Consider the following 27,602-nt stretch of genomic DNA (forward strand, 5'->3'; position numbering starts at 1 on the left):
ATGTGTCAACATGATCGTGGGTTCGAATCCCGGTTAGCCCCGATTATTCTTCTAGGTTTGTCAGCACCATACACGTGCTAGTGGGTTTTACCAAAGTGCTAAACGTCTGAGACCCGGGCTTTCCTCCCACATTAAGCTGACACGCCATGATGTTTATAACTGGGATACTGTTTAAAGCGCAGTTAAATAAACTCATAACCCAGGTATGTGTTTTATGACGGTGAAATGGTCCGTGCATCTGAGGCGGAATGTTTGTATACAAAATACCCCATACTTGTCCTGCAGGTGGTAACAATATACACATGGTCAAATAGCACCTTCCACGTCGTGCAGGTTACAGAGTACATAACGCATTCTCTCACCACCATTATTTGAGGGTATGTACACACGCTATTTGCCACGTGGTTGTGTTGTCCTATACAGACAGACCGGAGAGTCTCCGTTACCCGATTTGCTGACTTGTCGTGATTCACAAGTTTAATGTACGATTTGTTTGAATTGGAAAAGAAATGGCTCGAACACATTGATAAATACACACAGAGGTACCTGCTGGACCTCGACTTTTTCTGATATGTATCAGCACATCTGTGACGCCTGCATCTTTCAGCCATTTTGAATAATATTAAGCCTGGATTTCATCGGTATTTTTCAGTGCAGATCGCATGTAGCCTACTCGTTCTATGGAATAGGATCTAATACTCTACCTTTTTGGATGAGTGAAATGTTTGACTCTTCTTGTTTGATTTCCAAGCTGTCTTGACGTTATCAAGTACAACACCACAGAAAGGGGGCGATGTGTGAGTATGATACGCCATGTCGCATTTAGTAGATTTATGATTTACGTTGGCAAAGAATGAGTTTTAATTCAGACTTCATGTGCATGTAAAATGTTGAATGAATCTGGTAATTTTTTTATGGGTACAGCTATTTTCTTTCTTTTTGTGATAAAGAACCTTTTGGCACTACAGTAAACTACGATTATAACGAACACGCTTATAACGAACTGACGGATATAACGAACCAACTTTTTAGTCTCGACTATTTGCTGTAGTTATGCTGTATATATGCTTATAACGGATTACGGTTATGACGAACTAAAATTAGTAGTCCATTTGAGTTCGTTATAACCGTAGTTGACTGTATATGTAGAGGTACAAATGAGCCCAATAGACCGCGGTTTTAGACATTTTCATTAAACAGTATTTCATTAAGTGAGGTGTGACATGGGGTTTAACATCGCGTCCAAGATTATTGCACTTATACAGCGACGTGCATGTACGCCTGTGTGCGGGTGGCTGCTTGTGCAAGTCCGGACTAAGATGCCATGCCGCAGTTTAACATGAATACGTTACCCACTCAGACACAGTATACTGACTCCTAGGCGACCGTCCTTGTTTTAGCCCCTTAATGCTGAGGGCCAGACTGGGTAACGACAAGTACCATCTTTTAACGTCTTTTGGAAGTTTTGGTATGACGCGGCCGGGGATCGAACCCCGGACATTCCGCTATTCGGACGGACGTTCTACTACTAGACCACAGAGGCGGTCTCCAATAAATGATCGCGACATGTTTTGGCACTAGTTAAATGCAGAACGAACATGTTAAACATAATAATGGGTAATGGTATTAATTGATCATATTACGATGTTCTCGTAATATTGCCAAAAGCGGCGTGAAACCGTACTCACTCACACATGAGATGGCGGGTGAGGGTGGAGGTGTCAGAGATTTTTGATGTAATGAATATATAGTGATTCTCCCACAATACATGTCACACACCCCCCCCCCCCCCCCCCCCCAAAAAAAAACACACACACAGGGAACCAGGGAACCAGGCTGAAGGATTATTTTGACAAAGCTTCGCATGTCAGAGCTTCGCACACCGTGCTTGAAAAATATACGCTGAGTGGAGCTTGCAAAGGCGGACCAAGAGGGTAAGCTGGGCCTCGTCTCTAATATCACAATATAGGCGCAAGTTGAAGACACGCATAGGGAGCCGGGAACCAGCTTAACCAAGAGGGTTGGGTCGAATTGGCGAGTGTATCAGCTGATTATTCTGCAACGTTGAATGAGAATGACGTGATGAGGCATTTGCATGCCAATGTGCACTCCTTGATGTTCAGATATTGAGGTACAGGACTCAAGGTACTGTGTATAAGTATGTATCATTTTGTCACTGTCCATACCCTATGCGGGATGATGATGGTGAGTCAAAGTGCACTGCCTTGAATTAAACTGGTTCCACGGTTGGTTCGCGCAGCAAGTTTAGCTCTTTGAGCATACTCGTTTTGGTAGACAAGAGCCCAGTCAACCGGGATATACAATTAATTAAAGGGCAACACAATTGTCAAGATTCAGTGAAGCGTTCATACATTACGTTGTCGGTTAAATCACTTTGTATGATGTATATCACTGTAAAAGTTAATGGTTGACAAAATTCCGATGATGCTACATTCATGCTGTCTCACAGATGCAGACACAATTAAGGGATATGGGTGGGGTGGGGTGGGGTGGGGTGGAGTGTCACAGAGTATCTGTTCCTGGAGTGAAAATTGAAATTGTTCCTTTGGACTATTTTCTGCCAGTGTATTTTTTCCCTTGGAACCGTTTTTATGAGGAACATTTTCCATGGAACAATTGCACTGGCATTATTTGTTCCGGATGTAACTAACCCCAAGTGTAGCTGACCATTGTTGACATATGCCCTTAGTACCCCGACCCGTGAAGACCCAGGGTAGAATAGGTCTTCAGCAACCCATGCTCGCGTAAAAGGCGACTATGCTTGTCGTAAGAGGCGACTAACGGGATCGGGTGGTCTGACTTGCTGACTTGGTTGATGCATGTCGCTGTATCCCAATTGCGTGGATCGATGCTCATGATATTAATCACTGGATTGTCTGGTCCAGACTCGATTATTTACAGACCACCGTCACATAGCTGGAATATTGTTGAGTGCGGCGTTAAACAACAAACCAACAAACCAACCTTAGTACACATGTCAACAAGTCAAATGTCAGATCATAAAAGATATGAGTTGTTGTTACCGTGCCTGTTGCTTGGCATTGAATGGATGAAACAAGTACATGTCACTTGGAGACAATCTAATGTGTGAGTGGGATGTTCATGTTAAACTGCAGCATGGTATCCCAGTGGACCAGTGCCAAAAAAACCTGACCTGAGTCTGGGCTAGCACACAAATGTACATGTGCGTTGCTATATGGGTGCTGACTTTGAATCTGACATGAAACCCCATTTCACCTCACGTCACTTGACTCAAGGAAAGCTGGAGTGTTCTGGCGCTGTGCAGTTGAGACAGAGGAATAAAAGGGGGTTGGGGTGGGGATTAAGTTAATTGACAACTAAAGACATCTTGCATCTTATTTCTTCCTATATAGATATTATGGAGAACAACACAATGTACATATAGATATAATAAATATGCATGAAATTCATGAGAAAAGTAATATAACAAGGGTTTTTTGTTATATATTTTGATGCATAAACATTTGGAAGGCAAACATTTTATGAAATTCTGAGTTACAGAATGCCATGATCCTGGTCTCATTTTTGGCTTTTGCTACCTTTAAAAGGAAAGTTGATGAATGTAAATGTGTAACAAATTCATAACAAAATATTTGGCATTCTTAAGTATGTACAATAGACTATGATTACCGGTATAACAAACTCAAAGGGACCACTAATGTTAGTTTCTTATAACGGTAGTTTGTTATAAGCATATATACAGTGAATGGACTGGACAAAAAAACCAGTCTGTTATCTCCGTCAGTTTGTTATAAGTCTGTTTTTTCTTAACGTTTTCTGTATGTTGTTCTAGAGTGCTATATATTTTGTTTTGAAGTTGTAATTCATTCACATTCATCAAACTTTCTCTCTAATGGTAGCGACCACCTCCGTGGTCTAGTGGTAGAGCGGCCGCCAGGAGAGCGGAAGGTCCGGGGTTTGATCCCCGGCTGCGTCATACCAAAAGACGTTAAAAGGTGGTACTTGTTGTTACCCTGTCTGACGCTCTGCATTAAGGGGCTAAAACAAGGACTGGTCGGCTCAGAGTCAGTATACTGTGTCAGAGTGGGGTATTCATGTTAAACTGCAGCATGGTATCTCAGTGGGCTAGCTCTATAAATCGGCATCAGTCAACTAGTACAAGCAGACACACACACACACACACACACACACACACACACACGTGCAGGCACATCACTATAGAAGTGCAATAATCTTGGGATGTGATGTTAAAGCCAATTTCACCTCACACCCTCACCTTTAATGGTAGCATAATCCAAAACTGAGACCAGCAGTTGATACTATTTAGGAGTGGTGCTCCTTGACTTGACAAGCCATTGAGTGCTGTAAATCTGGAAGGTTTTGTTACTCCTTGTGGAAGAGATTACTAAAGGTATAAGTGTTATTTTTTATGAGTAGGATTTTTGTTTGTTTGTTGTTTAATGCCGCACTCAGCTATATTCTAGCTATATGACGGTGGTCTGTAAATAATCAAGTCTGGACCAGACAATCCAGTGATTGAGATCATGAGCATCGATCCACGCAGTTGGGATACGATGACATGCATCAACCAAGTCAGCAAGCCTGACCACCCGATCCCGTTAGCCGCCTCTTACGTCACTTAGTCACTTTTTATGGCAAGAATGGGTTGCTGGAGACGTATTCTACCCTGGATCTTCACGGGTCTTTTTGTGTAGGAAACAGTGAGATAAAAAATTAACTCAGTCAGTTTTTCTTGAAAGTACAGATGCCTGCAAGGTTGTAGTTCACAAAGTAGGTTGGAGTGGCGTGTTCATCTAACTGTATTTGATTTTATTTATGTCGTTTTATGAGTGAGTGAGTATGGTTTTAAGCCGCTTTTAGCAATATTCCAGCAATATCCTGGCAGAGGACACCAGAAATGGGCCTCACACATTGTACCCCTGTGGGGAATCGAACCTGGGTCTTCGGCGTGACAAGTGATCACTTTAACCACAAGGCTACCCCACCGCCCCTTCGCATCAGGAAGCTATTGCAAGTGTGTGTCACTCTCCGTTTTTTTACTACTTTCCTGCTCACAAAGTTTTGGATTTACAGTATTTACTTACAATTAATTTTTTAATTTGAAGATACGGCTTTTCCATTGGACGAGAGGTCGGTCACATAAGTGTATGAACTACACAATTTGACTTTCATACGTTTTTCACGAGATCGTGTTCTTGAAATGATGTCAACACTGACGGACTACTTCCACATTCCTGGGGAAACCCCTTGCTATTCCCTAGCACAAAAACATACATAAGCGTTCTCTCTGATCATTTAGAACCTTTATTCTTGGTCTCAGCGTTTCAGTATACAGTGAGAAATGTCAGAGAGTGTGACTGCATGATTGTTCACGAATATCCTCGCTGTGACCTATCCTAATGAACAAACGAAGAAATGCATATCTAAACTATCGTAGTATCGACTCCGTGCCTTGGCTGACATTGACCGTCTCCAGCAATCTATGAATTTACCTTAGTGTCTGTTTGACGCATCTTTATTCATCTTTCAATGATCTGCCAGTTGATCAATGATGACTAACACGTGTAACCACCACAGGTTCATTAACAACTTCAGAAATCTCTCCCGTCACGTTTATCGTGTCGGCCATTTTGACGTCTTGTACTTGATGTAAATGTATTACGACGCGCTGTCATTGTGACTAACTTGCTGAGGTAGTTCTTTACAGACCTTTCTCATCTAATGAGGATATGATTTGAACACTTGTGCTGCGTAAGATGTTTCTGAAAAGCAAGTTGTGCATCCATACGCCCATGTCACCTCTCTTTTTGAGGAGCTATTTTACTCCGCTGTATAGCTGGTTGTTGTATGGCTGTCAGTGTAAACATGAAGTCACACATACTAAATAAAATTGTGTTTAGATCTTGGCCTACATCCTTTGAGGTAAGAAATTGTGATAATTTTTCTCAGCTAGTGCTGTATTGCTCTGTGTGTTTAGAGGAATTCCAACCAGGAAGTACCCCAAATACCTCCATAGCAGTCAGTCCTTTGAGGTCAGCAGACTTTTCTGCACTGCGCAGCTGGTGCATTGTTCCTAAAGGAGCTCAAGGAGGTCTTTGTAAGACATGGTATCCCAGCAACAACATGTCTGACAACATTCTCCAGTCCTACGAGTTTAAATATGTGTATTTTGCAAAAGAATGGGACTTCAAAAATGTGACATCCAGTCAACAGTAATCCCAATCTAATGGACTCGCGATGAGAATCTAAAAACTGTTACGAGAATATTCTCCAATATTCTACCTTGGCATACTGGAGAATCAGACCACACCCCAGGAATCGGGGTTCGCCCCGATTATGTTTCTAGGTTTGTCAGCACCATACCCGTGCTCGTGGGTTTCACTGAAGTGGTAAACGTCTGAGACCTGCATCACTTCGTGCTTTCCTCCAACATTAAGCTGACACGCCGCGATATAACTGGAATACTGCTAAAAGCGGCCTTAAACCCAACTCTCTCACTCACTCTGGGGTAGAGTTGTAACCAAAACATTATTGAATCTATGTAGTTCTGTTCTTTAGCCCCTGATAACACATTTAAAATTATACTTATGCTGTCTTTGCACTTGTCACTGATGTCTGGCATGATCATACCAAGAATTATGTCCTCTTTTTGTCCAAGTCGGACGTCCACACACACCTTTTCCCTGTTCCACGATACGATGGAGTTCTCTCCCTTGTCAAACTGAGTGTGAGGCCCGGCTTTTACTCGTCACTACTAATGTAAATAATGAACTTTTATCAGTAAAATATGCATTGTGTGATAAAATAAATGACATCTGGTATAGAGAACACGAATAATCATAAAGGTTAGTGAGTGCATTTTGTTCCGTTTAGCGCACATAACAAGTACCGCAATACCCCGAGGTTGCAGGCTATAATGTACGATGCACACATGGTGCAGCAGGAGGGTTAATTCTCAATCATTTCATTAATTGGAGTACACAGTGAGTGTGTCATGTCAGATGACATTACAATAAACAACAGGTGCTTGCTTTTGTTGGAGGCAGAAACTCATATGTGTACCTTTGATTGAAAAATGATACAATGCCCAGCTGCTATGTCGAATTCCTCCCAAACTGAATTGTTGTTTATTAAAATGTGTTTTTAAAGATGTATTTGATGAATAAAGTCCTGCGTATTCATATATACTCACCGACTAAAGAAACGCCAACACCATATATGTTGGTATAATATGAAGAACTACTCATATACAAGAGATATGAGATTGATCGATGCACACAAGAACATACTGTTATGTTGTGTGAACTGACACTCATGAACACGTCACATGTGTCATCACAGATTCATGACTCGAGATGCACCATTTAACTCCTGTAGGATCAGTGTGTAAAGTTTGGAAATCATGTGCAGCATATCGGGATAAGAATAAAGTCACTGTGGTAACATTACTGATTGTTAGTTTTGCCATTAAGTGGTACACAGTGGAAACATCTCTTCTTAATGTACATACTTCTCAAAATGTTTCTGGGGGCACGGGTGGCCCAGTTGTCTAAGGCGCCGCGATTCGCTGTGCAGATTTGCGTCCCTTGGGCACGGCAGAAACCTATGATTGTTGGTTCCAATCCCGGTTCACCCCGATTATGTTTCTAGGTTTGTCAGCACCATACCCGTGCTCGTGGGTTTCACCGAAGTGGTAAACGTCTGAGACCTGCATCACTTCGGGCTTTCCTCCAACATTAAGCTGACACGCCGTGATATAACTGGAATACTGTTAAAAGCGGCCTGAAACCCAACTCACTCACTCACTCAAAAAATGTTTCTATGTTTCGTGTTTTTTTGGTGGTGAGTATAAATTTTGTTTTTGGTTGCATACAGTTTATATGCAGTGTACATTTACAAAGTTACATGTTTAATGAACTGCGGCAATATTCAGTCTTGAGACTGTCTAATCCAACTTTTTGCCGTTGTTCCAATCAGTTTTGGAATACCCAGAACTGTACACCTCATGGCTACAGTAACAAATGCAGCAATGAGACAAGCTGTCTCCCATATGTATTAAACAGTATGTTAGATGAGAAGCCGACCTGTACACATCAATAAAACATCGCACTCATGATAATGATTAACAACAGTTGACGATTATAAACACCTAAATCACAAAAGAATTATAGCAATACTGATCATATAGACGAGATAATTTTTATATTATTTATTGAAATTGTTTACAGTGAATATGTCTGACTTGGTTCTGAGTACTTTTTAAGAGAGTCTGATCATATACTGGAATCCAACTCAAGTCTAATGATTTGGCAAGTCTAGATTGCCTCAATAATTAAGCTTTGTTCTGGGCTCCATTTGGATTTTATTTTTGCTGGTGGTATATATTTTTAGATATGATAACTTTATTTCTGGGACTAAATATTAGTCTCAGGGAGTATCTCACTACTTCTAGCGTCCCCATCACTCACCCTTGTTGTCAGTATATAGATAGGGTCTTACCAGTTAGCTCAACGGGATCGGGTGGTCAGGCTCTCTGACTTAGTATGATGCATGTCATTGTATCCCAATTGTGTAGATCATGGAGTTATTTTTCAACACACTGATTCCTACTCACAAAGACCCATCAAGATCCGGGGTAGAAAAGGTCTTCAGCAAACCATGCTTACTGTAAATAGTGACTATGCTTGTCATAAGACACAGACCTGTGATGATCCAGGGAAGAATAGGTCTTCATCAACCCATGTTTGCCATAAAAGGCTACTAACGGGATCGGGTAGTCAGGCTCGCTGACTTGGTTGAAGCATGTCATCGCTTCAGATTGCGTCAATTGTTGCTCATGATATCAAGCACTGGATTGTCTGGTCCAGACTCAATTATTTACAGACCGCCGTCATATAGCTGGAATATTGCTGAGTGCGACGTTAAACAAACAAACAAACAAATCATAATCAAGAATCACCTACATGGTCTAGTGAATAGAGGGTCTGACCAGTCATGCACGTTACCATACATGTGCAATAATCTTGAACGCAACATTAAACCCCATTTCACTTCACCTCTTAAGCAACAGTACTGTTATTCAGGCTTAAAGGGTGTTTTTGTGAGAAGGCAGGGGTGAAAGAGAAAGACTTCACTAATATGTTGTAACAATCACAATTGCAATGAGAGAAATCTATATCAGGGGTTGATTTAACTGCTGGCCCGTTGACTTGTGGCCAGTTAAAATTACAAAGGGCTTGCTGAAAAGTAAAGTAGATCGCTTGTCTGGCTCGTCAAAATTTCACCCCTTCTCAGTGTTTTTAATTGCTCGTGAGAATGTAATTCTGATGAGAAAATGTTTTGGGGTGGTGAGGTTTTGTGGATCACTCAAAGAAAGATATATGGTGGCCATCTTGGTAAAATGACAACCGGACACTATTTTGTAATGTTTGTACAACATCTTTTCTAGGTGATAGGTGTTCACTTAAACTTCAACCTCTAAGCTTTTGAGCTAACTAGCATTCACCCGTCAGGAACAGATTACATGTATAATCCCTCAGCCCTAATCCCCTTAATCATCCTGTATTTCAGTTTTATTTTGGGGGTGGGGTGGGGTATTTTAAAAAATAAAAGGTACCCAAAATTATTATGAATAATAAAATTACTTTGCTTCAGACTGGTAAAAAAAAAGAGATTGTGTGTCCTAAAAATTACCTTGTTGCAAGGTGTTTTTCTTCATGCTCATAGAGGGGCGGTCAGGTAGCCTAGTGGTTAAAGCGTTCGCTCATCACGCCGAAGACCCGGGTCCGAATCCCGACATGGGTACAATGTGTGAAGCCCATTTCTGGTGTCCCCCGCCGTGATATTGCTGGAATATTGCCAAAAGCGGCGTAAAAGCAAACTCACCCACTCACTCACTCATGCTCATAGTTTAAAAGTTATATCTGGTTTTGTATTTGCAGCTGAACAAAATCCCCCCCCCCCCCCCCCCTCTCCTGAAAATATCAATTGGTTGGTCCCAAACCATAGATCTTCTTTATTGATTGAGCATGTTGAAGACCGGCATTTTGTATTGCCACCATTGATTACAGATGCCCTCTCATCCAGTCCACCGTGCATGAATGTCAATAGGTACTTTATTTCCATTACCATGTTGAAGCAAAACCTCACCGTGAATAAATGTTAATAATTTATTGGTGTTCTTAATTGGAAACACATCTGTGACAACAAGGAGATGTCACATCGACCTGCCAGTATTGTCTCGACATTGGTTCAAATAGGGGAATTGCTGCCTAGAAACCAGTCTTAACTTGTAAAATCTCTAATCTCTGATTACTGTGTCTCGATTTACAGATTGTAGAGGAACATGTGCATATACGGTATTCAACGTAATAAGTGCCCAGGGTGCTCTGAAAATTAGAAATAGGGGGCTCTTATTAGAATATAATTTTGTTGAGAAAAAAAACAGTTGAAAGATTGTAAATTTCATGGTTTATGCTGACAGCCTGAAATGATACAATAGATATATTTTCCAGAATTTAATTGTCCATTATTAAGGGTGCATATAGCACACGAGTGCGTGTTATACTCAAATAAATGAGTCTTGTGTACATTGATCAATCGGAAGGGGTGCTAATTGGGATTGTTCACTGGTCAACATATTAGAAAATATCGCCGTGGCCGCTTATTAGCACAGGGCGCTTATTACGTTGAATAAGGTAATCTTTAAGTACCCACAGTTTGAGGATGTCAGGCCCAAGAAAGCATGACAAGTTATACATAACAGGGATTAGTGATGTGGTTTATAAAGCCTGGAGGTATTGAGTGTGTCCAAAGATAAATGTTGTGTGGTCAAGTAAGGGTTAGTCAGATACCAAAGTTTAATATTTTAAATGTGTATTTGGTGCATGTAGACATTCATTTTAGATTGCATTTTTCAATAATAGGCTTCACTGGTGCATGTTTTATATAGCTAAATAGAGCCCTGACAATTGAGTTGGGTTAATTTCTTAAATTTTTCTCTAGGGTCTAGGAGACAGATGGGTATTTTATGTCAAATATGGTATTCTCTACTTTGTGGTGTGTGTGTTTGCTCGATGTGGTTTTATTGTGAAATCTGCATGTCTGAACTGTGATGTAAATGTTGTCATTACAGAGTTAATACTATAGGAAAATATGTAACTTCCATTAGCCCATCATAATCAGACACATAAATAGACTGATAAATAATCAGTCTATTTATACAGGGATTTATCTAGAATTCTCAACTAAGTTCCCCTGGCAAGCAAATTCAGAAAAAAACCCTTCATTTTGCTCAAAATTAGGATTTTTTAAAGGTCTTATTTTCCCAAATTCTGAGTTATTTTAACATTGCATTCCATCCAATATTGTATTATGAAGCATTAAACTGCTTCTTCTATATTGGTCCTGTTATCTGTAAAATACAAGTCACCGAAAAAATCCTTAACATTAATTATAACTATATCAACAGGAATTGGGAATTTTTAGATTCCAATATGGGAATTTTTACTGACATTTGCTGCAGGCCTAGTTAAATCTGTGTCTGATTGAAACGATCCAGCTCATTGACTCAATGATGTAGGGCCTATTGAATGACCAACATAATTATGTCAATGGGTGCTGTTGTACAAAACAATCTTAGCACTAAGGTTACCTTATATATAAGTTTTAACCTTAGACCTTTACTAAGGACGACTCCCTGTTGCATGAAACAACTTTACCCTAAGGTAGCTTTAGTTAAGGTGAAAATTAAAGGTTGGTCCGACCCAACCTTAGTGTGGCTGAGGTTGATACTTCGTTAAATTTCAGCATGGCTACTTCCTTGTTGATGTGTGAGGAAATTGAGAGAAGTTTGAGGAAACCACGTGTTTTCCGAGATCGCACCATGCAGCTTGAGACACGGACTGACTGGGAACTGATATTGCGTTTTCGACACAAACACGAAGTCAGTTTTGTCTGGTAGACAAAGTTCGTCCTATGGTCGAAAGACCAACATAGCATTCGTATGCTATGACAGTAGTAAAGGTTGTTTTGTTCAAAGGCACCTTGGAGATTCTGGTTCAATGAAGTCCCTATCAACCTATGCTGGCCATAATGGGTCGGGGGGAGGGAAGGTGTGTTTGTGGGATGACGATAATGAAAGTATTTAGGAGCTCTGTTTAGTATTACATTAGCATATTCATCCTGGCAATGGTTGCATGAAAAGTGATCGAGTTGTAATGAAGGCTGGCAGGCTTACTGTGTCAAGACAACATGGTTGGGTTTGTTGAACAACTGACCTCAATCGCCTTAATTTGATCGGCAGAGGCTTACCAGAAACCGTTGATCATGGGCTCAAATTCCAGTTGGCCCTGATTATGTTTCTAGGTGTGTCACCACCCTACATCTTCTTGTGGTTTTCAACAAAGGGTTAACGTCTAGGAACTGCATCACTTTGGGCTTTCCTCGCACATCAAGCCGACAGAGTTCTCACTCACTCACTCACTCACTCACTCACTCACTCACTCTAATTTGTCTTTCTTCCTCTCAGCTGAGTCTTTGGAACTGGAAACAATGACAGTCATCATCACAAGACTATGGCACAAAGGTGAGACGATCGTTGCCTACCTGTCTTCATATGTATGTAGGTCAGTGAGTTTGAGAACCTGTGAAGATCCAGGTTAGAATTGGTCTTCAGCAACCCATGCTTGTCGAAAGAGGCGACTCACTCACTTGTTATCCCCCAGACATATAATGCGGGGGAATATAGCGATCAGCCAGTCTGTCTCTCCGTCCTTCTGTCCGTCCGTAATCATTTCCTTTTCCGGGGCAGAACTCGAAAAACATTCAGTGTATTTGATCGAAACTTGGCAAATCTATCAGTCACATACTGAAGTGGTGCCCTTTGCTATTTAGGAATTTTAGAAAATTTAATTTTTTACGTTTCCACGGCAACAAGTTGGACTTAGATTCTATAAGGGTGGTGTTCATTTCCGGAACATAACTCAAAACCCATTCAATACTTTCTAACAAAACTGTGCATGTCTATCAGACTCATGCTGAATTGGTGCCTTTTGCTATTTAGAAATTTTAGAAATTTTTATTTTTTACGTTTCCATGGCAACAAGTTGGATTTAAGTTTCAATATAGGGTGGGTTCACTTATGGAGTATAACAAATAAACTGTTAAATATTTCCTTGCAAAACATTGCATGTTTATATATAAAGCACATACTGAACTGGTGTTTGATATTAAGGAGTTTTAGAAATGTTTATTTTAGAATTTCCATTGCAGCTTTTTTGACATGGGCTAAGAGAAATATTGAGATATGGCATTTTACCGAATAATCTATCCTCCATTGCTATGATGATAATAGATTTGATGATTGCTTTATAGTTGATGTTTGTTCTACATTTCAGTGTATAAGATTGGATGGGTGAAATGCTTGTTTGTAGTGGGCGTCGTCCTAATAGTATTCTTCTTGTTGCAAAGAAAAGGTATGTTATATTCAGATAATTTGTTACATTTGTTGTATGGCTTTGTATTGGCAAATATATTAAGGTGCTGGTATCTGTATTGCGATACGTATTGCTATATATTGCAAGCTGAAGTGTTTGACAGTGATTGACACTGATTGTACATACAGATGTTATGATGTCAATGTCAACATGGTTATAGTGGCCGCCATTTTGTAGTCATGGATACAGGGGAGATAACAACATCAGATAAAAATCACTTCTGCATTTCCATGTTTTGTAAATCAATTTGGAAGGGAAACATCGTGTGTGAATGAATACATAGATTTAGGTTAGACAATGCAAATAATAATTATCACAGAATAAATATTGCACTATGTTCTTTGAAAAGCATAATACTTTTGCAATAGTGAAAATAGACCGAATAACCCCTAATACCAAGGATTAGAAAAAGGTCATAGTATGTAGGCAACACATAATATGTAGGAATAGAAATGTTTTTGTTTTCAAGTGTGCCATGGGGCACACATTGACACGTTCAGATGTGTCCCATAAATGGGCCTTAAGTGCAGATATTGAGCTGTTTTTCTTATTAATTTGCTAGTTTTGTTTGACACCACTTTCAGCACACAGACCCGTGATGATCCAGGATAGAATAGGTCTTCAGCAACCTACGCTTGCCGTAAAAGGGTACTATGCTTGTCGTAAGAGGCGACTAACGGGAGCGAGTGGTCAGTCTTGGTTGATGCATGTCATCGTATCCCAATTGCGTGGATCGATGCTCATGATATCAATCACTGGATTGTCTGGTCCAGACTCGATTATTTACAGACTGCCGTCATATAGCTGGAGTATTGCTGAGTGCGGCGTTAAACAAAAAAACAAACAAACAACATTCAGTACTTGTTCAGCCATACAATGATGGCTACAAAGAAAGGAATTCACACACTATACTCATGTGGATGTTGAAAAGTAAAGTGACCAGTAAAGTGGAAGTACTTTTAACAAAGTGATTATGTTAATAATTATTCAAAACTATAACTACCGTATTTGACTTTATAAGCGCCCAGGGGGCTCTCAAAACTAGAAATAGGGGGCTCTTATTAGAATATTATTTTAGTGAAAAAAATAGGGTTGAAAGATAAATTTCGTAGTTTATGCTGACAGCCTGAAATGTTTATATACGACAAATATATTTTTCTAGAGTTTAATTGCCCATAATTTAGGGTGCATATAACACACGAGTGCGTATTATAGACGAATAAATAGGTCTTGTGTACATTGATCAATCGGACGCGGTGCTAATTGGGATTCTTCACTAGCCAATATATTAGCAAATATCGCCGTGGTCGCTTATTAGAGCGGGGTGCTTATTACGTCGAATACGTTATTTTTTTATCTTTGCAGAAGGCCACTCGAAACAAGGGCCTGCCCGTTATTCCTGGGGCTCTGTGCACAGAGTTAAAGGTAAGTTTCGTGTGTGTTTTTTCACCAAGTATGACACCAGTCTAAAGAGGAAAAAGAAAAATGGTGCCCAGACTGTTCCCTTACTGTTCGGAAGGTGTCCATCCTTTCTTGCATCAATTGGGCACACCAGACACCTGTGAGTGGGTTCCAATCTTAGTGTGCCTTGATTATGTTTCTAGGTTTGTCAGCATCATACCTCGGCTCGTGGGTTTCACCAAAGTGCTAAACGTCTGAGACCCGCATCACTTCAGGCTTTCCTCCCACATCAAGCTGACATGCCGTGATATAACTGTAATACTGTTCAAAGCGGCATTCAGCCCAACTCAAAGCTTTGCATGGGGCTATTAGGATTCTTTACCTCCAACTGGCTCATGTTGTAGCGGTCTCCTCATCACCTCCCGGCCACGCCCGTTTTTCCTGGGGTTCTGCTGACAAAGTTAAAGGTATATTCTGTGTGAAACTAACCCTGATAACCAAACTGCACAGCAGCGAGTAGAAGTTATCATGAAAAAAATATTTTTTGTTTTTTTTTACTACTTAATACCTCTATTACATCCATTATAACAAATTAAGAATTATATTAAATAACATTTTTTATGGAATTGTTAATTTCTTTTTTTAGCTACAAATACATTAGATCTACATGATCAAGGCTATATAAATATTTGTTAATTTATTTATTATTTTGATAATGAGTGATAAAAACTAACAATTTTAGCCTACTAATCCTTGTAATGATAACATATAGCAAAACCCTTAAAAAGGGCCATTCTCTACCAGTCCTTAGGATACCTCAACTATTGGGCAGTTTGGCAAGGACTATAGGACTAGTGCCAATTTCTAACGCTGGATAATGGCTGTTTAGATAATTTAATATTTTAACCCATCTGTAACCATGGTAATAGACCATTTCCCATTGCACGCCACTCTTTGATTTTCTGAGCATCTCCCACTTCACTACTGCTGCCAGCACAGTGCAATAACTGAACTACCGTATTCAACATAATAAGCGCCCAGGGCTCTCTCAAAATTAGAAATAGGGGGCTCTTGTTAGAATATTATTTTGGTTGAAAGTTGATGGATCATAAATTTTGTGGTTTATGCTGACAGCCTGAAATGTTTATTAACGACAGATATTATTTTCCAGAATTTTTTTCCCATAATTAAGGATGCATATAACACACATATTATACACAAATGAATATGTGTACATTGATCAATTGGAAAGGGTGCTAATTGGGATTGTTCAAAGCCAATATATGAGCAAATATCACCATGGGTGCTTATTGGAGCAGGGTGCTTATTACGTTGAATATGGTATGTATTAAAGACCTGCTTTTTTACAATCCACACATGTTCCACTTGTTCCATTGTAATTGCCTACCATGAACCAGCCAAACATTGCAAATGGTCTGCCTTATATGAATATTTACATGACACTCAGATATTGGGCAGATAGTGATCAATCTCATTAAAATAGGACCTTAGTTCTCGCTACTGCTAAACAAAGATCTGAAGACATCCCATTATGGGTCATGTCAGAACGACCTTTCATCCGACCGATCAGAGAGTCGCTTACCAGATGATGAAAGTGACAGTCGGAATGTGATTTCTATAATCATACAACCTCAAAAACTTTTAAAACATGGGGTATTCAGAACGATAGTTACGGGTTTAACGACTGAATCCATACAATCTAGACCATCTATTAGCCATTCCAGAATGTTCTTTAGTTCAGGTTTCAAATTTGTAATCAAGAATTTGTCAAAATATCTTTCGAAATTAGTGCCGTAAAGTCTGAGAAAGTTGCCCTCTGATTGGTCATTCCATTGGTCAGTCAAAGTTTGCGCAAGGTCGGTCTGAAGTGATCTGTAATGGGATGTCCTCAGATCTTTGTTTAGCGGTAGCGAGAACTAAAGTACTCACGGAAATGAAAAAAAACTGTTTTTTCGACCTCAGATCTTGAATAAATGCAGTTAATATACAAAATATGTAAATATTCAAACAACTTAATTAGTACTAATTGGGCCGTGCTACAAATACAGTGTATCAAATGTTTTTATGCCGTTTTACACGTAAAAGTGTGTAAAAATGTGAATAAAACAGACTATTGTGAAACAGGGCATAACCAGGTGTAAGTTGATCAAGGTGACCTATGACACCTTGACGACAGGTGAGAACAGGTGCATAATGCCTATAGTCTGTTTCTGCTATGTCAATTTGGACTTAAATTTATTTTTGAATGTTGAAAGTGCCGACAAATTACCTCCTGTAAAGTACATTTTGTATTGTTCACAGAGATCAAACTAGCAAATCCAGACTAGTACTTTTCGAGTTGTTTTGTTATTTCGTATTTACAGCTACGTAACACTTTGTGTCGATTTTTAAATTGAGAAAAACTTTTTTTTTTCATTTCCGTGAGTACTTTAAGATCTGATTTTAATGAGATTGGATAGTGATGGGCCAGATACAACAAGAGAGACAGTTGTTGTCCAGCTTGTATTGATGGTTTTCAATTGATTGCAGTGAGTTAAATATAGAAGTTTACGAAATTGGATCTGTGACCCGTTTCGGGCTTCAATGCTAAACTTCTAGAGAGTTCACTTTCCGTGAGACTTTTCTCTATCCCGACCCGTGAAGATCTGGGGTAGAATAGGTCTTCAGCAATCCATTCTTGCCAGGAAAGGAGACTGTGCTTGTCGTAAGAGGCGACTAACGGGATCGGGTGGTCTGACTTGCTGACTTGGTTGATGCATGTCATTGTATCCCAATTGCGTGGATCGATGCTCATGTCAATCACTGGATTGTCTGGTCCAGACTCAATTATCATAGCTTGAATATTGCTGAAGGCGTTAAACAACAAACAAACAAAAACTTTTCTCCATGCAATCAGGAGATATGTGGACCAGTTGTATTGTACTAGGGAGTTCATATGGCCTATAGTAAATTTACTTTGTCAAAATATTTGTCACAATAAGCTGCAGTTTTTTAAATGAGGGACTGAAGACTTTAGTCAGGGCCTGCAGCTTCTAAAATCTGTTGGTTCTGATGGCAGCCTGGCAATATTTTACAATTTTATGTTTCAAACACTGCTCCCAGTAAGGCTTTTTGTCCCCCGCCTTGCGATAGTACGAAGCGGGGGACATAGTATTTACGATGTCCGTCCGTCTGAACAAACTATTGGCGTGATATCTCAAGAACCAGTTGGTACATTTCATTCATATTTGGCACCAACGTGTCTATGGAGGATGTGCAGACGTCAGTCGGTTTTGGTGACCTTGACGTCATTTTCAAGGTCATAACGAGAATTTTAAGATTTGGACTTTGTATTTGTTGTTGGCGCGATATCTCATGAACCAGTCGGTACATTTCATTCATATTTGGCACCAAGCTGTATATGGAGGATGTCCAGACGCCAGTTGATTTTGGTGACCTTGACATCATTTTCAATGTGCGATATCTCAAGAACCAGGGGGTATATTTCATTCAGACCGTGTTAATGAAGAATTGCAAGCTAGAAGAGGAAATCTTCTGGCTGTTACAGTCAAATGTTTCATTGCCAAAAGAAAGTTTGTTGCAGTGGAAAGAAAACAATGAGCATTGTCAACTGAAATAAGATATTAATTACAATAATATTTCTGTATTTCTGTTCATTGTCGACTTTAGCAGGAGTACGCAAGTACAATTATTAGCAGACATGTTTTCCACATTTAGCTTTTATTTATTTTTGTGTCTTCAAATGTGAAGCAATATAGAATTTAATTGCCACAAGATATTTTGAAGGTAGTCAATTGGCTACCTCTGAAATTTCGACAGGAGACAAATTGAAATTTAGGTTGAATTGGCAACTGTGTTAGTCGCAACTTTGAGGCCTGTTTGTACATTTTTTTATTACCTCCACAAATATGTGTATTATTTATAATGACCCTACCCTAGAGACTGTCATATTTTGTCCCTCAGGCCCATCCACCCTATCATATATGACCAGCCTCTATGTGTTTGCAGAACACACTGTAAATTATTAATTTATGAAATATGCATGTTTTACTCATAACCCTTTTTGAAAGGTTTTCAAATTGACACATATATTAAGTTCTGACCTCTCTGTGGATCAGTTTTGCTAATTTTTCTTTTCATCAAATGACAGAACTGAATTTGTTGCATTCAAATATATTCATGTATATCTATAAGTGAAAATATGGTAATTTACACAAAGTAATTCATGAAGTTATAATTTGTCTTAAAGTCAATGTCTTTACAGTTTTCTATTAAGAATCCAGGTAAGAATCCAGCCCCCCACCAACCTGTGCTTGTTTGTCGGTGACTTGGTTGATTGCATGTCATCGTATCCCAATTACGTGGATTGATGCTCATTAAATCAATCACTAGATTGTCTGGCCCAGACTGAATCCTTTACAGACCGCTGTCCTATAGCTGAAATATAGCTGAGTTGGGCATAAACAACAAATTTAGTAATTCACAATGTTTTCATTTCTTTATTTTTCAGTTCATGCAGAGGACAGTGTCGCTCAAGGACTACACCAAAAAATTCGTATTTTGTGTTTGGTAATGACCTTGAAAGAGCATGAAGAATCGAGAGCTCTTGCCGTCAACCAGACTTGGGGACAGAGATGTACCAAGCTACTATTCGTCACCTCGGACGTCATGGCGGATCTTCCATCATTGGTGTTAAATGTTCAAGATGGTAGAGACCATTTGACTGCCAAAACTATGGCCATGTTCAAATTTGCTTTCAAACATTATTTGGACCAGTTTGACTGGTTTCTTAAAGCAGATGATGACGCGTTTTTCGTAATGGAGAATTTACGATATTTATTGTCACTCCATGACCCATCAAATAAAGTTTATGTGGGACATCACTTCAAGAGATATGTCGACAGTGGATATATGAGTGGGGGAGCGGGTTATGCAATAAATAACGCCGCCTTGAGACATTTCGGCCAAAATTCAAATTTATGTGTATCTGATGGTTGGGGGGAAGATATTGACTTCGGGAGGTGCATGGAGGCAATAGGGGTACAGTGTTACCAGACCAAAGACATCCTCGGGAGAAACAGTTTCCATGGCCTCGGCTTCGACGAGACAATGTACTGGTTTGATAACATCAAGCTCCACGCTGTCCAAGTAAAAGAACCTATACATATTGTGAGTGCTCCGACCACAGTCTGACAGATTGGCCATTTTTGTTATGAGTGAGTGAGTTTGGTTTAACGCCGCTTTTAACATTATTCCAGTTATATTACGGCGTTATGTGGGAGGAAAGGCTGAAGTGATGCAGGTCTCAGATGTTTACCACTTCGGTGAAACCCACGAGCACAGTTATGGTACTGACAAAGGGATGCAACACTGCACTACGAATCGTGGTGCCTTAGACGACTGGGCCTACCATGCCGCCATTTTTGTTATGAAATTGTGATTTGATACAAAACTGATTGATATATTATTTTCATGGCTAGTTTATGACAAAATGTTTCACATATAACAATTTCTGTTAACGGATGCCTATAACAGAGTACCAGAGTGCCAGAGATATCATATACATAACATTGACAATGATATATGCTCAGCAGGGAAGGGACGTAATGGTCATTGAAAGATACCCACAAAGTCTACTTTCTGCTTACCGTAATGAATCCACATCCTGTTTTGAAAGATTACTCTGTAAACCAAATTATATAAAAGAGAGCCTGCAAGTAAATATTTTGAATAACACTTTTTCTTTTCTGCCCAGGGTCCATCCTGTTGCAGCCAACTCTCCGTCAGCTTCCACTACATCTCGCCTCAACAGATGTATCAGTTTGAGTTCCTGCTGTACCGCATGGCCGTGTACGGGAGACACACCCCTGACCACATGTTTGAAGACTTCTTCCCAGCAGCCACAATACCAAAGGGACATTACACAGAAGACCCCATTCCTCGCTTTTTTTAAACCATTTGTAAAATGCATTACAGAAGAAACGACCTAAAGAGCATATACCACTCACCATTGGCTAGGAACCAAATCGTCTTCTTTTCTTTCAAGTATTGTCCTTAGCAAATGTTGAATAGTATATATGGCTTTAAGCTACAAAAGTCAGTGAGTGAGTATTGTTTTACGCCTCTTTTAGCAATATTCCAGCAATATCATGATTGGGGACACCAGAAATGGGCTTCACACATTGTTCCCATGTGGGGAATCGAACTCGGGTCTGAGAAAATGGTGTGGCATTTATACTTATATATGCAGTCATGATCTCAGTCTGAAAACTAACACAACTTTTGGAAACACTAGAACAGACAGACATCCTTTTCGCTACACTTAGTGACATGTTCATGTATCTATGATTAGTTTCCAACTTTTCCCCAAATGTTAAACATTACTTTTGGACTTAAAAAATGAAAAAGGGTCCATTTATAGCTTGTATATATGTATTGCTTTAACGATAGGTAGGTTGTATCAATATTATGATGCCTGTGAAGATAGGGGGTAAAACAGGTCTTCATCAACCTATACTTGACGTAAAATGCAACCATGCTTGTCGTAAGAGGTGACTGAAAGGGATCGGGTGGTCAGGCTTGCTGACTTGGTTGATGCATGTCATCATATCCCAATTGCGTGGAATGATGCTCATGATATCAATCACTGGATTGTCTGGTCCAGACTCGATTATTTATAGATAGCTGGAATATTGCTGAGTGTGGCGTTAAACAAAAAACAAACAAACAATATTATGATTTCAAAACATAATATCTCAAACCTTTAGTAAGGATTATGTCCCTTTCAATGTCCATGACATTAGAGGTTTTCTTTTAACTGGAAGAAGTTAAAGGGTTCAGGGTAGAATAAACAAAAATCAAGTTAAGATATTTTTCCAAAATTGTGAATTTTTGGGAATGCTGATCTGTAGCCAAGCAATGAAACAAATGAGCCTATAATTAATAAAAAAAAAATAACTCGACACAAATGATGAGGAGTAGTCTCCCTTGTCGTGATTGAGATGTTTGTGCTTCCTGTTGAACAAGAATGAATATGATTTGTTACTCTGTATTGTCTTCGGTTTGGGAATGGAAATACTTCTCGTGTTGCTTATTAGACTGCCAAAGGAATGATTGTGATATGCCAATGTTGTTCAGAGTATTGACCTTAGTATACATTTGACTTGATCTAAGATCAAAGGTGACCATCAGTGTTGCAGTGGTTCTGTTGTGTCTGGTTGCCATGGTGACTTTAGATCCAATGGTAACTCATATGAGCTTTAAATCAAACTGTCACCTTTACTTTAAGGGAGGCATTTAATGATGTGTTTAAGTATTTGACTTTTATTTGAGGCAGTGAAACTGTTATTAAATAATAAAAATGGTGTGTTTTTTGGTATAAGGCGTGAAATTGATTTCCATAACTGTTGTATGGTTAGGTTGTCAGGTTTAAGTAAGGTTATGTAGGAGAGGCTGAAAAGTTCTGAGCCTACAAAAGATTTTTTGCATGTATTGTGTAGAATTCTTTCAGTTCTTACCATTTTTGTAATTTCCCTTCTATGTCCCTTCTATTGACTCACAATTACTTCAAAGATAATGGCAGCGCCCAATCAAGACTATCTGATCAATAATCAAAATCTGTTAACCAAGTTTAATTAGTAGTGAGGCTTAACACATGTGTTCCTTTTTTCTCAATGTTTTGAAATTGATTTGACCTTTGTGTTTTGACCATGCTTTTGATTGCTCTTCTACGATTTTGGCTACAGTGATCATAGGTGCCGACAGTGAGTGAGTGAGTATGGTTTTATGCCGCTTTTAGCAATATTGCAGCAATAACACGGCGGGGGACACCAGAAATGGGCTTCACACATTGTACCCATGTCGGGAATCGAACCCGGGTCTTCGGAGTGACGAGCGAACACTTTAACCACTGGGCTACCCGACCGCCCCAGGTGCCTACAGTACTTAATGCTGCATCAAGTACACATTTGAGTCATGTCATAATGGGCCGATGGGGTACAGATGCCCTGATGTCTAAGGCACCAATTCGCTGTGCAGAGTTGGGTCACATGGGCACACCCGAAACCTGTGATTGTGAGTTCAAAATCCTGGTCCGCTCCGATTTGTTTCAAGGTTTGTCAGCACCACAGCTGTGCTTGTGGGTTTCACCAAGGTAGTAAACATTTGAGGCCTGCTACAATTCGGACTTACCTCCTCCCCCCCTAGGCGACTTAAAGGGATCAGGTGGTCAGGCTTGCTGACTTGGTTGATGCATGTCATCATATCCCAATTGCATGGATTGATGCTCATGATATCAATCACTGGATTGTCTGGTCCAGAATCGATTATTTACAGATAGCTGGAATATTGCTGAGTGTGGCGTTAAACAACAAACAAACAAACAATATTATGATTTCAAAAAGTAATATCTCAAACCTTTAGTAAGGATTATGTCCCTTTCAATGTCCATGACATTAGAGGTTTTCTTTTAACTGGAAGAAGTTAAAGGGTTCAGGGTAGAACAAACAAAAATCAAGTTAAGATAATTTTCCAAATTGAATTTTTGGGAATGCTGATCTGTAGCCAAGCAATGAAACAAATGAGCCTATAATTAATAAAAAAATAACTCGACACAAATGGTGAGGAGTAGTCTCCCTTGTCGTGATTGAGATGTTTGTGCTTCCTGTTGAACGAGAATGAATATGATTTGTTACTCTGTATTGTCTTCGGTTTGGGAATGGAAATACTTCTCGTGTTGCTTATTAGACTGCCAAAGGAATGATTGTGATATGCCAATGTTGTTCAGAGTATTGACCTTAGTATACATTTGACTTGATCTAAGATCAAAGGTGACCTTCAGTGTTGCAGTGGTTCTGTTGTGTCTGGTTGCCATGGTGACTTTAGATCCAATGGTAACTCATATGAGCTTTAAATCAAACTGTCACCTTTACTTTAAGGGAGGCATTTAATGATGTGTTTAAGTATTTGACTTTTATTTGAGGCAGTGAAACTGTTATTAAATAATAAAAATGGTGTGTTTTTTGGTATAAGGCTTGAAATTGATTTCCATAACTGTTGTATGGTTAGGTTGACAGGTTTAAGTAAGGTTATGTAGGAGAGGCTGAAAAGTTCTGAGCCTACAAAAGATTTTTTGCATGTATTGTGTAGAATTCTTTCAGTTCTTACCATTTTTGTAATTTCCCTTCTATGTCCCTTCTATTGACTCACAATTACTTCAAAGATAATGGCCGCGCCCAATCAAGACTATCTGATCAATAATCAAAATCTGTTAACCAAGTTTAATTAGTAGTGAGGCTTAACACATGTGTTCCTTTTTTCTCAATGTTTTGAAATTGATTTAACCTTTGTGTTTTGACCATGCTTTTGATTGCTCTTCTACGATTTTGGCTACAGTGATCATAGGTGCCGACAGTGAGTGAATGAGTGAATATGGTTTTACGCCGCTTTTAGCAATATTCCAGCAATATCACGGTGGGGGACACCAGAAATGGGCTTCACACATTGTACCCATGTCGGGAATCGAACCCGGGTCTTCGGCGTGACGAGCGAACGCTTTAACCACTGGGCTACCCGACCGCCCCAGGTGCCTACAGTACTTAATGCTGCATCAAGTACACATTTGAGTCATGTCATAATGGGCCGATGGGGTACAGATGCCCTGATGTCTAAGGCACCAATTCGCTGTGCAGAGTTGGGTCACATGGGCACACCCGATACCTGTGATTGTGAGTTCAAAATCCTGGTCCGCTCCGATTTTGTTTGTCAGCACCACAGCTGTGCTTGTGGGTTTCACCAAGGTAGTAAACATTTGAGACCTGCTTCAATTCGGAATTAACCCCCCCCCCCCCCCCCCCCCCCTGCATGGTATCATTGTTCTATCATTCCTGTCAAGATGGAGCGGCCACATAAATCATCGATCAGTGAAATAATTTTTTCACTTTTTCTGATAAAACACATTATGGGGCTGACAGTTGTGAGAAGGAAAGACATCCAAGGTTTTATAAGACATAATTTAGTTGTGACATTTGCCCTGTAAGGCAAAATGTTTTAAAACACCCTCTACCTTGTAAAGCAATATGGAACAAACAATGCTGTCTTTGTGCATCCCTACTTTAATCTGATTGTTGGTATTTTCAGCGGCCAATTGGTGAACAAAGTCTTAAAAGGTAACGCCCCAAACACACAAACCACACTGTCCATGCCACCAGAGCCACAAACATGACACGGTTGTTTAAGGTTCCCAAGGAATTATGTCTGCCAATGGCCACAGGAATTAGCAATACTGGAAAGTTACAAGACCACATCTGTAGTTAGGCAATTAGCAACATACTGCAAGATCGCTCATTCGTGACCAACTCGTGTTATTCCGAGACAAGCCGAATAGCGACTCGTGCCCCTCTCGTGGCCATTTTTGCGACCGGGTTTCTTCTTAGCCCCAACGGGCATACCTAAAAAAATTGTCAACTCGTTGCGTAATGGTTCACATATTTTTTCAAATATATATTTGAAATGCCATTTAAAGCACATCGGGACATGCGGAATTATACAGTATGATTGAACATATTTAACTGTGTCTTGGGTATATTTTTAGATGCAAGACATATTTTCTAAAAAAGTATTTCTGAGGGATTCTTTGACGAAGAACTTGAAATCATACGCGCATTCTGATTGGTTTGTCGTATTTTCGCACAAAACATTCATCGATAGGGGGACGAGTCGTCTTGCAGGTTACGGAAAGGGGCGAGTGGTGACGAATGCAAGATCGCTATCGTTCTCCGCCATATTCGTCCCACGTTAACACCATCTCCCATCAGGTGACCTCACCACTTTGTACGAGTCGTCAGTTCATGTTAGTATCTACTGATGACTATACTTTCCTATTGTCTACAACAAACTGGTGACCCATGAAGATGCGGGAGAGAATAGGTCTTCAGCAACCCACGCTTGCTGTGAAAAGCGACTCTGACTGTAGTAAGAGGCGACTAATGGGATCGGGTGGTCAGGCTCTCTGACTTGGTTCATGCATGTCATTGATCCTAATTGCCTGGATCTATGCTCATGATGTCAATCACTAGATTGTCTGGTGCAGACTCGATTATTTACAGACATCCGTCATATAGCTGGAATATTGTTGAGTGCGGCGTTAAACATCAAACAAACAAACAAACAAACAAACAACAAACTGGTAAGCACTCCATTTCTGGGCTTGCGGTGGATTCAAATGTTACTGGTGGAAATATAAGTTCCAACAATTCCCACGGAAAACGCCCAGAACTCGATGAACTTGGCAGCACAGCTCGGCTCAGTCTTTGTGGAATGTTTCGTTTGACATGAATAAACAGAGCCCAATTTCTATACAAACATTAATACAAATCCTACTTATTGCTGTATAGGAATTTGGAATATCACACACGATTTGGATAATAGAATGTGACTTATTTAACCCTAAACTTTTGTGGTGTTTAATCATGTCTAAAACAACGTAGGGGCGTAGGCAATAAGCCCAGTAAAAATTGTCAAGTTACGACACTGCTCATGACAGATTTGAATTTAAACGCATCTCCAGCAAAACAAAAGGCTCGTCTTAACTTCAGTATGTCGGAAAAGTAATAAATGTGTTGTACGCCCATGTGTAAGCGTCCTCCTTAGTTCCAAGTTAAAACGAAACTTTACACCACACGTGGGTAGAGGAAACCTTTTTTTTATAAATCGTACATATTTCTTTTCTTCAATTTCCAGACAGAGGAAGTTTAACTTCTGCATGTATGTTTCTTCTCATGATGGCATCACATTTTGTTTTTTCATTTGTTTTAGTCTTCAGTTTTGGTCCTCAGCATTTAAGCCGAAAAACGAAAAAAGTCAGTATCCATGCTGACAGAAACTTTTGTTAAGTAGCTGCTTTTGTTGACATTTGAAATTGTTGTCTACATCCCCAGGTGAGCAACAGTACCATGGCACTATTCTTGCTAACCAAACAAGTCAAAATAAGAATAGATGTTTATGTCGGCGGATTCCTCGGTAGTTGTTTTGTTGATATATTTGTCATGAGTTGAGGTGAGGTGAAATGGAGTTTAACTTCGCATCCAAGATTATATGCACTTATATAGCGATGCACATGCATGGGTGTGTGTGTGTGTGTGTGTGCTTGTACTAGTCCACCCTTATAGTGCTAGTCTACTGAGACACTGTGCTGCAGTTTAACATGAATACCCCACTCAGACACAGTATACTGACTGAGCCAACTAGTCCTTGTTTTAGCCCCTTATTTCCGAGGGCCAGACAGAGTAACAACAAGTACCATCTTTTAACGTCTTTTGGTATGACTTTCCTATCTTCGGGCGGATACTCTGCCACTAGACCACGGCGGCGGTCGCTATTTGTCACAGTGTCTGGGGAAAAAGAAAGGCTATTTCTATTATAAACAGGATGTATATTGTTTTCACATCTACATATTTATGTATTTACTTCTGTCATAGAAGACTTTGTCACATGAATTTAAACATACTTTATTGCTTACATCATATTCATTATACGGTGCTTATAAGGAAACCATAAACAATGCATTTAATTCTTTTATGTGGCTTTTGGAGCTGTATTATTATTTTATCATACATTTTGATTGGTTTGTGATATAAATAAAACTCAATTATTTTTCTTTTC

At 39.6% G+C, this 27,602-nt stretch overlaps 1 protein-coding gene across 4 annotated transcripts; it reads left to right on the forward strand.

Moving 5' to 3' along the window:
- Positions 1-410: 410 nt before the first annotated feature.
- Positions 411-22,150, forward strand: LOC139463899 (glycoprotein-N-acetylgalactosamine 3-beta-galactosyltransferase 1-like). Of its 4 annotated transcripts, none has more exons than XM_071245316.1 (7): positions 411-797; positions 12,554-12,610; positions 13,422-13,499; positions 14,886-14,945; positions 15,326-15,388; positions 19,453-20,111; positions 20,698-22,150. In XM_071245316.1, exons 1-7 carry the CDS (start codon positions 794-796, stop codon positions 20,893-20,895), a joined length of 1,119 nt encoding a protein of 372 aa, XP_071101417.1. In that variant the 5' UTR covers positions 411-793; the 3' UTR covers positions 20,896-22,150. The 4 variants fall into 4 exon arrangements, with proteins under 4 accessions (XP_071101417.1, XP_071101418.1, XP_071101419.1 ...); XM_071245317.1 differs by lacking the exon at positions 411-797 and adding an exon at positions 2,032-2,145; XM_071245318.1 differs by lacking the exon at positions 411-797 and adding an exon at positions 2,032-2,131.
- The last annotated feature ends 5,452 nt before the right edge of the window (positions 22,151-27,602 follow it).

Source organism: Haliotis cracherodii, unplaced genomic scaffold, assembly GCF_022045235.1.
Source record: "Haliotis cracherodii isolate W230 unplaced genomic scaffold, xgHalCrac1.p SCAF_16, whole genome shotgun sequence".
NCBI lineage: Eukaryota > Metazoa > Mollusca > Gastropoda > Lepetellida > Haliotidae > Haliotis > Haliotis cracherodii.

Coding starts and splice junctions, on each gene's coding strand:
- LOC139463899 (XM_071245315.1), top strand. CDS start 10,799: ATGTGGTTTATAAAGCCTGGAG. Junction 14,946..15,325: donor CTCTGTGCACAGAGTTAAAG/GTAAGTTTCGTG, acceptor CTCATGTTGTAG/CGGTCTCCTCATCACCTCCC. Junction 20,112..20,697: donor TAAAAGAACCTATACATATT/GTGAGTGCTCCG, acceptor TTTTCTGCCCAG/GGTCCATCCTGTTGCAGCCA.